We start from the raw sequence: 12,400 nt of genomic DNA, 5'->3' as shown, positions 1-12,400 counted from the left end.
GTGCGGGGCTGGGTGTGCTGGCTGCAGCTTTCCTGCTCTGGCAGCCAAAGCTAAAGCTGCGTTCGGGCACCTCTTGTGTTCCTGGGAGGTGCTGTGAAACACCCTGGAGGAGCAAGGGAGGCCTCTGCCGCACAGGGACCTGTATCTGCTTTCTGAGGGGAAGTACCTCCCCACACCGCAGAGGTAGTTTCCCGAAGTAGTTGGTGATTGCAGAGCTCAGACCCGTCTCCTTTCCACTCCTTCCCTGGGGTGAGTTTGGGAACCAAGAGCTGCTGCAAGGAATGGCTGACCGCAAGCGCTGCAACCCCGTTAGCATTCCCCACCGCTCCTCTCGCGCTGAGGACGGGGAGAGAATCGGGAATGATCGCCACCGCTTCTGCATACGGCATAAAACGGCACAGGAGGGGACCGCCGGAGTTCTGCCCATCCCAGAGACTCTTCTTCCACACCACAGCAGCGTGTGCGTGCCACGGAGCCCGGCGCCGGGGCCAAGTCCCCTGGCAGAGCTCTGATGCGTGCTGCGCCCCGGGGGAGGTACCAGCTGCTCTTGGCTCAGCCCAGCCTGAGCATCACCGCCTCCTGCTCCAGTACGTGGCCACAGGGCCTTGGGCACCAGCCATCTGCTAAAACCTCACGCTTGCTGCAGCAGAAGCAGCTGGGATACAAGGAGTAAATATCTGGGGTTTTCCACAAAGAAAATTCCAAAACCAGAGAGAGCCCTACAGCAATAAATACCAAGCCCTACATTTTCACGAAAGGTTATGAATAAAAGAGTGCGTTCCCAGCACAGGGAGTATATGGAAAGCAGAGCCACTACTAGGGACAACTGACTTGGCCTCTTCTGCTGACGGGAGTTTCGGACCTGGTAAACTTGGTGTTAACGTTTTCTCGAGGGTACAGCAGCCCAAAGTGTCTCCCCATCTCTACATGCGCCACAAACTCACCACCCAAACAAATGTTTAGCCGGATGCTGTAGGTCAATATTTGCCTGCCAAATTCTCAAACAGGGGGTGGTGCTGAAGGTCGCTGCCAGCGGGTAGGAGAGGTGAGCCGGACAAGAGGCTGTTTGCCCCACGCAGAGCTATCGGCCGGGCTAAAGAAGGTACCAGCTCCAACTGGACATGAACAACATCAGGTAAGGGGCAAATGAATGAGGATTTGACAGCAAATGGGGACTCCAGTGAGCAGTGTTGCCTCTCTGGGAGAGGGGGGTGAGTTTTGGCAGAGAGTTAAAGGATGGGCACCATCAGGGAGAAAAGGGGCATTTGGGGTTATATATGGCTGCAGGATTTGGGGTGAGGGAGGAGGGGCAATGAAACAGCCTCAAGTTTTGCTTCTTCCACTTGGTAAGGGGGGGTCACAGCCCAGCAGTTTCAGGTCAAAGCAGGGACCACTCGGAGAGTGGAAAGCAGCCCCAGGAATTAAGTGTATGGCAGCTGTGCCGAGGACTGGGCTTTGGCATGGAGGCTTTCTGTTAAGACAAAGATAAGTTATTTCTGTTTGAACGGGTAAAGCAGCTGGGTGAAGTGGTGGCCAGGGAATGGGTGGGGTTTTATCCATGGCCCTGGAAGCCCCGCTCCAACTGTCCCATACTGGAACTGGAGTGCGGGGGTGGGAGAGGCTGGGGTTGCCAGCCAAGGGGGAAGGCAAGTGCTGGGAAGGGGAGGACTCTATTCCAGGACATATTGCTGAGGAACTGCCCTGGTATTGCATTTTCTACCTGCAAAGTCCCTCCCAGACAGCACTTGCTGAGTGCCTGCAGCCCCTCTGAGGCAGGTTAGTATCCCTCCTCCCAAGAGCCGGGGGCACAGCTGAGGATGCTGTGCCTGTACCTTGGTGGTTTGCACAGGAAAGGAGCTGAGGCTCTTGTTTTCTTCCAGACGCACAGCGTGTGCAGGACTGATTAGGGAAATACCATTTGCAATCCAGAGGAATGAGGGTGATGGGGTCAGAAATGCAGGATCCAAGCAGCAGAGTGTCATGTAGGAGCCTGGCTGTGGTTACAGCTCTGCTCCGGTGCAGATCCCTGTTCCTCTCTGATTTCGCTGCCTTGGCGCTGGACCCAGGAGTCCTCTGTTGTTTCTTTGCAGCATTGTTCATCTCCCTATTGCTTTCTGCAAGCTCCTGTGCCAACCTGTTTGGCCAGGTTGATAATTTTCTCCCTGTAGACCTGAATAGGCTCAGCTTGCTGCTGCCAGGCAGCTGGAAATAACTTCTCTCTCTCGGCTGGTCCTTCTGTTCCAGAAATATGGTGTTCCTCTGGGGTCTGCTGCTGCTCTGCCTATCTGCTCTGCACAGTCACCTAAGGGTAAGTTGCTTCACTCCAGCGATGGTGGGGGCCTCTGTGGTGTAAGCACAGCCCTCTCCCAGCCAGCAAAGGGAGTGAGGTGCCTCTCCTGCACCAGACCACAGGGCAAATACCGCCTGATCCTTCTGCGTGAGAAGCCCTGGAAGGCAGATTCATGGAGGATACTGCTACTCTGCAACGGGGTTAGCCTGTGCCCCACTGCAGCAAGGTTTCTAATCTTTTTCCCAGCTAATATAGCTGTGGATATTCTCATTATTCAAGTGGATTTCTGTAGAAAATCTTTGGTAACTTGGCTTCAACTGTATTTAGTGACCCTGACCTTCAGGGGTTAACAAGAGGTTGTTTAATAACAGCTTTTTTTTTTTTTTCCCCTCCCATTTTAAATCTGGATCCCCGTCAGATCTGAGATTGCAAAACTGCACTGCTCACTCTCTAGAGGATACATTATTTTCTACCCTTCTGACCTGGTCCCTTTCTAACCAAATCCAGCATTTGCAGTCTCTTCCAGCTCCTGCTCACTTCCACCTCCCCACGGTGGACCCCACCACCTCGGGGTCTGTGTCCTAAAGCCCTGCCTGTGCTGTAGCCATGCAAGGACTACTACAGCCAGGCTGGTGCCAGTCTCCAACCCGGCCCCACCGGAATGTGTTAGAAGTGCGGGCTGAGAAATCTGACTCTGGAAATTCAGAGGAAATTATCTGAGACATTACTTTGTTTCTTTGTTGTTGTTTTTTTGTTTTTTTTTTTTTTCCTCCTACAGTATTCTTTGGCACATGCCATTGAGCAAAAGCATCTCTTCTTAGACAAAGATGGGGAGCTGAAGGTAAGCAATCTGTCAAGTCCATCTTTGTGTAGGTTTCCCTCCCCACCTCACCCACTGCTGGTGCCAACGCTGTGCTCCTTTGTGTTGGAAGCGCCAGCCTAAATAACTGGGCAGTGCACGGAGTAAACCTCAGTAGCTGGTGTGTACAGGGCCTGGCAGGTGGATTACTTCATTTGTGACTGATAAGGGAAGATGAGGAAAACAACTAGCTATGAGGGTGACAGGGAGAAAAACCTGTAGCTGATGCTACCCATCAAGCCTGGCTCTGGCAGTGCAGTGCTCCTGCATTAGAGGAATGTCATCCGGATGCCGGTGGGAACAGAGAGATCTGAGGAAAAAGCATGTGTTTAAGACCATGCAAATGCGAGGACAGTAGCAGCAGTGCTATAGGCTAAAGCTTAGAAAACTGGAAAGTGAGGAATTTGGAGAGAGAAGGGATGGAATAGAACAGACAAGTCAAGAAGAGACAGATGCCTGGAGGAGGATTTGAGCCAAAACAGATCAAGGCTGTGACAGCAGCAGAGGGTGCTGACCGATGTACGAGGCAGATCAGCAGTCCTAAAATATGTGAGAGGAGGTGGTGAAATCAAGGTTGAGGATGATGGATCTATACATGGTGAAGGCACAGGACGTGCTGAGCAGGTGGTGGTTCTTGCCCTCAAAGCAAGCCTCTTGGGCTCGTCTGCCTGGGGCAGGCCCTGAGAGCAAGTTCAAGAGGAACCACTGCAAGACCCTCACTCGGTCCATTTTCCCAGGATACAAGACCTTCTGTTTTCCATGCACGCTGAGGTGCTTTTAACCTCAAAGTTAAAAGGCAAACTGAAGCGAATACACCACCAGAGTAGAGAAGCTGGAGAGTTTTCTCAACCCATTTAGATGTGCAGTAAAGCCCATGAGGGACGGTATCGCTGTGCTCCAGCTTTCCCAGCGCCATCCTTCTTGTTTCTCCCCAGGACGTGAAAAGTGCTGGAGTTGCACAGCCTGCTCTGCTGGGAGCCATCCCAACCCTGTCGAATGCAGAGCTGGCGGACTTTACCTATGACAACTTCCAAGAGATCGATGGACCCATGTTACCTTTCACAACCACCCTGCCAGGCACGAGGGATGACTGGAACCCAGAAGATGAAGCCATAGCTGGGGCTAGGGGCTGTCATGAACAGCAACCATCTGGGGAAATTACCTCTTCTGAAGAGGAAGGAGAGGCTGAAGATAAAAGCTGTGAGGTGACTCGGAAGAAGACCAAGAGGCTAGCAGATGGCTTGATGAGATTCAGCATCGATCTCCTGAGAGAGGTCCAACTGGAGTCCAACAGAACCAATGTGATCCTGTCACCCCTCAGCATCGCCCTCGCCTTGTCTCACCTGGCACTGGGTAACTTCTTAGTTACAAAAGCACCGGTTCCTGCCCTTCCCTGTACCCCTTCCTGGAGGCACCAGGAACCGATGTGTAAAAGGCACAGATTAAATACACTTAATCTTACTCCTGCAGCTTTAATTAGGTACTATTACAATTGAAGCTGCCCTCTGTGGCCCATGCTGAGGCTCCTATTCTCAGGTTTATCCAGCCTCTTTTGTAAGGCGCAGGATGTTTCTGACAGGAAGCAGAGAGAGTACTGACCCTGTTTTCCACTACACAGGCGTGAACTAACAGGAATTTGACTTTGATTTTTAGGAGCAGCAAATCAGACAGAGAAGCATTTGCTGGAGGCGATGCATCTGGAGTCGGTGCCCTGTCTCCACCACATGTTGGGCACCCTTCGCAGAAGGTTTCCAGAATCGACCCTCAGCCTTGCATCGCGTCTGTACCTGCAGGAAGGTGAGAGCTGGCACAAGGGGGTCTGTACTGGTGGAGGGTAAAACTCTTGGTGACAGTGATGGAAACACACGGCCATACCATGAGACATTGCTGCTTTCCTAAGCACTCCTCCTGGGGAGTGTCATGCTACTAGCTGAGCTACTGAGCAAAATTTTTTCAAGGTCTTATAACTTCATGTGGAATTCTTCCCCTCTGCCAGGATTTGAGGTGAAAGAGAAGTTCCTGGAGGATTCAGAGAAATTCTATGGGGCAAAGCCCGTGACTCTTTCTGGGATCTGTGAGGATGACCTCGTAGCCATAAACAAGTGGGTAAAGGAAGCAACTAATGGTCAAATACCCACCTTCCTACATCAGCTCCCTGAAAACACAGTGATGCTCTTGCTCAATGCAATCCATTTTCATGGTGAGCTCCACAGGCCTTACTTTTCAAGCCTGATCATCCAGAGGAATAGTTCCAAATCTACTACTTTTCCTCCAGCACTGTAACTGAATGGCATCTCCTTTCCTTGCTTCCTGCTAGTCAATCTGCTTGTTCTTTTCTTGTACATCTGTCATTCTTCTTGCTTAGATTTCTTTACAGTAATGATTCCCAACTACTTCACATGTGCTAAAAATGTTACTTGACAGCAGAGCCAGAATACAGCAGGTGGAACCTGCAGTATTTTTGTCTCGTGGTTCAGGATCCCAGACAGTGGCACATCACTGCTCATCTTAACCAGGTCACATGTAACTCACTACATACCAACCACAGAGCTCGGAGGCAGCTTCTGTGGATTTCTTTCTGACTGCAAGCACAGTGGTCAGGCACATCTTCCTCTTTTAATTCCCTGAGGGTTATGCATGGAAACACAAACTAAACACTTCTGGGGTAAATCTGCAAATGTTTTGGCTTGGTTTTGGAGCACTGTATCACTCTACGTAGCACAAAGGCAAAACTTCATTTTTCAAAGCACAAACTTCCATTACTTTATCTTCATAGCCTTCAGTAATCTCTCACACTGAGGCATGAGGATTAATCCTTGTTCTTTTTGTTATTCCATAGTCCCTCTCTGGCAGATAAGAGCTCCTGCTGCTCGGGCTCTTCCAGTCTTGGTACTGACTTCTCTGCTGTATTTCTGTTTGCCTGGTCGCTATCTATCTGTCTTGTTGGAGAACTTGTGATAGGAAGAGTATCAGCTAAGCAGTTTCTGTTTTTCTACCCAAACTTCACTTTATTGAATTCTAAACTTTTATTTTGATAGGGTTTTGGCGGAATAAGTTTGATGCTAGCTTCACTGGGCCAGATGTATTCCACCTTGACAATGAGTTCGTGGTCCCAGTTGAGATGATGAAAGCCCAGAAGTACTCCCTGAGCTGGTTTACCCTGGAGTCTCAGGACATTCAGGTAGGGCTCTATTAAGAGCACTACAAGTTTTAATTGGAATTTCCTCTTGCTATCGTATTTCACTGATTGCAATTATTCTCTCAAAAAAACCCCAGATGTCTTAACAGGCATAGCACACAAAAATTGAATAAGCATCCTTTGTCGTTGCTTCTAGCAAGAGTGTTGAATCTTCACTCTCAATCTCTAGGAAAAAACATGAAGAGATATTCCCACTCAGTGGGAATTAATGGAGATTTAAAAGTCTGAGTTAAAGATGAATGAGGAAATATGGAAAGGAATTCCCTCAGACAGTGAACTGTTGGAGCCCTTCAGAATACAGCTACTGCCAGAATGGGTACAATGTTTGTGCACATGGGCTCCCACCCTACCATGTGTTCACTAAAATCTGATGCTCTCATTCCAACAAACTTTCTCCCCTGAAGAAATCAGATACCTCCTTCCCACCAGGCTGTTTTTGTCTGATAGCTAGACTGGCTCTGTAGACCAATTAGAAAAAGACTAAATTAAAAGCATTACTTTCTGGACTTACCTTCCTCTTCCATAAATTTTTCTGATTGGTTTTATTTCCAGGTGGCCAAGTTTCCCTTTAAGAGTAACATGAGTTTTGTGGTCATTGTACCAAACCAGTATACTTGGAATACTTCTCATGTGCTGGAGAACTTCCCTTATGAACAACTATGCAAGCTTTTCCCCAGAGAGGTACCCACCACAGTAAAGATCCCCAAAATAAAATTGGACTATCAGCTGGAACTCAACAAGGTTCTCAGTCAAATGGGTAAGGCCTCTGACAGGATTTGCACAGAATAAGTGAAGCTGATCAATCTATATGGCATCTGTTCACTGACACTAAAAACTGCCATCCTTGTTTCTAAAGCTGTGCCTCACAGCTTGCTCCAGATAACATCCAAACTCTTTCATCTCTTTTTCCTCTCCTCCTCCTTACTCTTTGATTGCCTAGCACCAAATGTTTTGCTCCAACAGGATGATACTATAGAGAAGGCAGCATTCACAGTTCCTCACAATCTTTACGAGTTCTTCCTATTCCCCTATTTGCAGCCAAGACCAACTTCTTCCTGTGCATCAACCTTTACCTCTTACTTCATCATTTAACATAGTGTCCAGGACATAGAAATTGCCAACAGAGAGAATGCATTGCCTTTCCAGATGAGAAAAAATTAAGAGTTCACTTTGTTTTGAAGAATTGCTTAAAAAAATAACCTCTGTAAAAGTGTTTCCAGCCTAGCAAGAAGGAGCCTTCAGACTTGCTGCTGCTTGTTAAGGAAGGATTTAAGTTCTTACACTACTGTTCTAAAAGAGGTGGGCAAAGCTTGTGGAAACTGTTCTGGTTTTGGGACCCTCAGCTCTTCCTAGAGGGACTGGGGAACCTGGCTGGACTGCAACTTGTGTTTCTGTTGCCTCACAGTTTCCCAGTCCTCCATGGTGGACAACACATGTAGGAACAGATTAGGAAATTGCTTTCTTCAGGCAGCTTTGAGAAAAATGAAAGCTGGTGGCACCAACTGGGAGAGGTTAAATTAGTCTTATTTCTCTGCAGGCCTCCAGGAGCTGTTCACAAGCCCAGATCTCCACAAGATCACAGATGAGCCTCTCTTCGTATCCAGTATACAGCATCAGTCTACCCTGGAGCTTAAAGAAGATGGGATGAAAGCATCTGCTGTAACGAGCATTGCGATTTCACGCTCAGTTTCTGCCTTCAGCCTTGACCGGCCCTTTGTCTTCATTATCTTTGAAGATGAAACAGGCATCCCACTTTTTATAGGCAGTGTCCAGAATCCTAACCCCAATGCTGCTCCCCAGATAAAAGAGCCACGGGGCTCACATGAAACAACAGATGTCAATGAGTACCCCAGGCCCAAATAAGAGAGGAGCAGAGCCTAAGTGTTCTGGGACTGCTACCTGACCATTTGGACCAGCTAAGAGAGGCCTCCTGTCCTTGGAGACCTCCCTCTGAGGCCACAGGAGGCAATCTCTTGCTGTTTTCCTTTACAGATCCCTAGAGACCAGTCCTGGGATAGCCCGTTCCAGCCTTGATGAGCTTCTCCAGGCTGGGGTTCCCCTCTGTTGAACCTGAAAAGCTTGCTCTGCCTGGATTTCCCTTCCAGGGCTCTCAGTCCTGAAAGGGAGACTTCCTTGTCCCCAGACTCTTATTAGAGTCTTTATTAAGCTCTTATTAGAGTCCCCCCGTAGCCTGGAATCATCATTAGCATCTGGCAGCTTGGACAACAGCCAGAGATATTAATATGACTCTTCCTTCCGCAGTTCCTGTGAACACGTCTCCCTCAAAGTGTTCCTCTGAAAACCATCTGTACCTACCTATGAATATGACCTCTAGATCAACTGGACTAGAAACCATTTGTCTTTAGGATGTGCCACAGCCATTTCCAGGCACAGGCTCTTTTCAAAGAGACCCTTTTCCCACTCCTAGGCTCTTGGGATCTGATGTGGGAGGGTCTGCAGTGGGAAACCCCTTTGGATCCTTATCTCCAGCCCTTTTCCTGGGAGACTCTAGGTTCTTGTGTAATGCTAGGTTTTTTGAGACATATTTTATAAAGTGTTTTTTAGTAATTTTTATGTTGGCAGAATAATAAATAGTAAAGCAGAGTATATTTGCTTAAGGTGTTGCATTGAAAGACCCAACAGAAAAAGCAAAAAGGCACACAGCTTGAATAATTGCAAAGACTGGGAGGAAAAAAATTCTGGGTGTGAAGGTGGAAAGATAGGAAGGGCTCTTGAAAAGGATCTGCTTTTTGCTGCATCTCATCACAGAGGGCAACAGGGGCTGTGAGGTGAAATGGCTCATCTGTAAAGACTGTCCAAGGACTGAATCCAATAAGCTTTGGGCATCTCACCTGCAGAGCTTGCAGGGCACATTCACTGGGGCAGAGCTGGCTTTGTGAAAAGGGCAGAATTCCTTGAATGAGGGCATGAGCTCAGTGCCATAGGGACAGGAGGGTATTTTGCCTGTGAGTGCAATGATAAACAGGGATGTGACAGTCCTTAACCTTTCTCTTTGGCAAAACCTGACCACTGCTGGCATCTACTAGGAGATTCAAAGGTGCTGATCTGGCATCTGCCATCTGCAATTTATTCTTCTTCTGGGATACTCCTGGCTCCACAGCACAATGCTGTGGATGGTTGGGATGGCTTCCAGGGGAAGGCAGGATGAGTTTTGACACTTGTAATTGAATATCACTGCTTTTGCCCTGTTCTGGCAAAAGGCAATGTCATGTTACAGCTTCACTTTTGTCTGAGATGGGCACAGCTCCTTGGAACCTTGTTCTGCTATAGCAGTGCACATCTGAAATGAGCTACCATGAAAGATTCTTGGGAACCCTTCCACCCAACCAAGCCATCATACCGCTTAAAAATATTAGTCTAAATCACCGTAGCCTGCTGTGCTGCAGCTATTTCTGTACAAAACAACTGCTGTCCATAGTAGATTCTTCCAAACTCCCTCAGCTTCTGGTTAGAAAGGATGGTGCTCTGTTTTTGTGAAATAGGAGTTACAGAGCACAAGGGCCATCCTTCTGGCAGTGTTTTCCTCACTCGGGAAGACTGCCTTTCCTCAAAGGAAGGAGCAGAATGCATCTGGGAGCCTCCGTCCCTGAATAATCTGCACCATCTGCTGGAATAAGAGAAGGACTGACTCACTAACCATGAATTTTGGGGATGCAGGAGACTTTGGGAATAAAAAGTCCTGGCTCAAACCTGCAATTACACATTTCTTGCAGTCTAAAAGGAGAAGAACGGCTAAAGATAATGTCTACCCCTCTAACCAGTGCAATGACACGTACCCTTCAAAAAGAGGGTGTAATTATGGGGCCAAGTAATTTTAACAAGTAAACCCACAAGAATTCAGCCCTACTATGAGGACATAGCTCTAGCCCACAGGGAACATTTTAGCCTATTTATTTATACAGATTCACTCCTAACATTCAGAAATACCATCCCATGTCTTAGGTAAGTCTTGCTTCAGCTGCTGCAACCTCAGCGCTAACCTCCCTGAATTCCACCCTGCTGCACTGCAACCTGTAAAAAAGTGCAAGTCTTCCTTTCTATCCCTCTGCCCTCCAGCTCGCCCTCTTCTATAAAGTTTCTTCCACTCATTCTCCATTTCCCAAACAGCTTTGGTTCTTATTTCCTATTTTCTGTCTTTCTGACATCCCTCCTCCTCCAAGCTATTCTTGTCAAACTATTAAATTCATCTTATTTGACAGTACAGCAGCCCTCCATAACTGTACTTTGCCTAACAAATGATCAGTTACACCAAACTTAAGACTCTTTTTCACTCCACCGACTCTCCAGAAGAGGCAGTTTGTAAAATGCAAAGAAATATTATTAATGTCTCTGCTCAGAAATTTTCACTTTGCATTGCTAAGTTTTCATTTTGACTGAGCTCTATTCTGAAAAGGCATGACTAGCACAGGGCATCTGCTCTATAGCTCATCTGCACCACTGGCTGAGAATATCAAATAAGGCTCAATATCTTTAATATTAGATGTATTTTATCCTCACTAGAGCAAATTCGTATGAACACGATCAGTACTTCCACAGCAGAGGTGAACACTGTTCAGACAGCATATTGCCTACTATCTTGAACCCAAACCAGAACAACTGTAAAATGTTTGTTTTGATTTAACAAAACTAATTTAAACCTTTGCATCTAGTTAGGTGAGTATAATGCACTGTTTCAGGGATACCCTTCGCCTACGGGAATAAAGCTTGCTTTGGTCTATAATAACATTCTATACAACTGCCACTGTTTTAAAACCAAACCTGTATTTAAACATATGGGCTTTCATTTGAAGATATAGACAAGATATAAAAACTTCTCTAGTGGTCCTTCCACAAAGGGATTTTAATACCACAAATAAGGTATCAAAAAGAGATGAAAGCCACCAGAAGATATCTCCACAGCCAACATCCCCATTCTTGGGCCAACGATGGAAGACTAACAAGTACAAACATCTCTTGGCAGACGATTTCTCACAGAGCTAGCTGTGAAGCAGCTGAGAGCAGAGCTGTGATGACTTGTTCGAAAGGGTCACCTCTGAAGCACTGATTAATCACAGGGCAGTCTACCTGATTTGCTTTTCCAGCTTGCAAAACCAGCACCTAACGCTTCTCTAAACCCATCCTTTCCTTTTTGCTGAGGGACTGGATGAACTCAGTGCCAGCATGCATGAGTAACTCCTCTTTACCTGTTAATGGCAAGGCTGGCAGCCCAAAAAGGACATGTGCCAATTAAAGTCTAGACTGGGGGCACTGACATTACTGGCTACAATTTACTTTCAGCATTTCCAAGTAGACAAACAGCTGCCCTGGATCGGGCTAGCTACGAGTCCAGTCAGCCCAGTATCCTGTAACAAAATGACTGGGGAACAAAAAGCCAAGAATGACTAGAGACAAGGAAAAACAACTGTCCTCTGGTTGTATCGCCCAGCTGCTAAGTCTGATGTTACATCTGACCATTGTTTGCCTTCCATGGACCTATCTTTCACTAATTTGGTTTGGGTTGTGTTTTTTTTTCCCCAAAAATATGTTTATCTTTCACCTTCTGCAGTATCTAGTTATGATGAGTTTTACAATTTAATACTTATGAAAAATACATTCTTGATTTAAATGTGCACTAACGGGTGCTCCATAGAGTATTCTCTTGCAAAAAAACCCGAAACCTCTCTGCCCCTTCCCTAGATCGTTTATCATTCTGTAAGCTCTTACAACATTCTGTTAATTCATCTTTTTTACCAAGAGTCCTTGGCTTTTTAGTCTCTTTCTTTTCAGCCAAAAACTTGAAGGCAGTTACATTAATAACGTCTTGTTAACTAGTAACTGTCACTGGGTAGAACCATTTCCGAATGGCTTCCCTTTAACTGCTTTAAACAGCAACAGAATCCTGCTTCCACTTTACAAGTCTCTCCATTAAATCTCAGACACAAATCCATTAAACACTGCTGCATTAACCATACCTCCGAGACAGAAGAAATTCCCTCATGTGACATACAGCAACACTGCAGGGATAAAAGACTTCCTCAGACAGGGCAGGGAG

General features: G+C 46.9%; 1 protein-coding gene across 2 annotated transcripts; it reads left to right on the top strand.

Annotated features, from left to right (window-relative positions):
- The first annotated feature begins 48 nt into the window (after positions 1-48).
- Positions 49-8,955, top strand: SERPINF2 (serpin family F member 2). Of its 2 annotated transcripts, none has more exons than XM_033003274.2 (9): positions 49-1,135; positions 2,245-2,308; positions 3,069-3,131; positions 4,085-4,502; positions 4,803-4,946; positions 5,146-5,349; positions 6,188-6,330; positions 6,901-7,105; positions 7,886-8,955. In XM_033003274.2, the coding sequence occupies exons 1-9, from the start codon at positions 1,122-1,124 to the stop codon at positions 8,209-8,211; spliced, it is 1,581 nt and encodes a 526-aa protein (XP_032859165.2). In that variant the 5' UTR covers positions 49-1,121; the 3' UTR covers positions 8,212-8,955. The 2 variants fall into 2 exon arrangements, with proteins under 2 accessions (XP_032859165.2, XP_009969882.3); XM_009971580.3 differs by lacking the exon at positions 49-1,135 and adding an exon at positions 1,689-1,776.
- The last annotated feature ends 3,445 nt before the right edge of the window (positions 8,956-12,400 follow it).

The sequence above is a fragment of the Tyto alba genome, unplaced genomic scaffold (assembly GCF_018691265.1).
Source record: "Tyto alba isolate M040663 unplaced genomic scaffold, T.alba_DEE_v4.0 Super-Scaffold_19, whole genome shotgun sequence".
Taxonomy (NCBI): domain Eukaryota; kingdom Metazoa; phylum Chordata; class Aves; order Strigiformes; family Tytonidae; genus Tyto; species Tyto alba.
Note: the sequence above shows the minus strand (reverse complement) of the source record. Positions and strands in the feature narration are given on the sequence as shown.

What these genes read in the sequence shown, in the direction of transcription:
- SERPINF2 (XM_033003274.2), top strand. An exon ending in CAATGCAATCCATTTTCATG is followed by an intron (nt 5,350 to 6,187) that starts GTGAGCTCCACA and finishes TTATTTTGATAG; the next exon opens with GGTTTTGGCGGAATAAGTTT. An exon ending in TGGAGTCTCAGGACATTCAG is followed by an intron (nt 6,331 to 6,900) that starts GTAGGGCTCTAT and finishes TTTTATTTCCAG; the next exon opens with GTGGCCAAGTTTCCCTTTAA.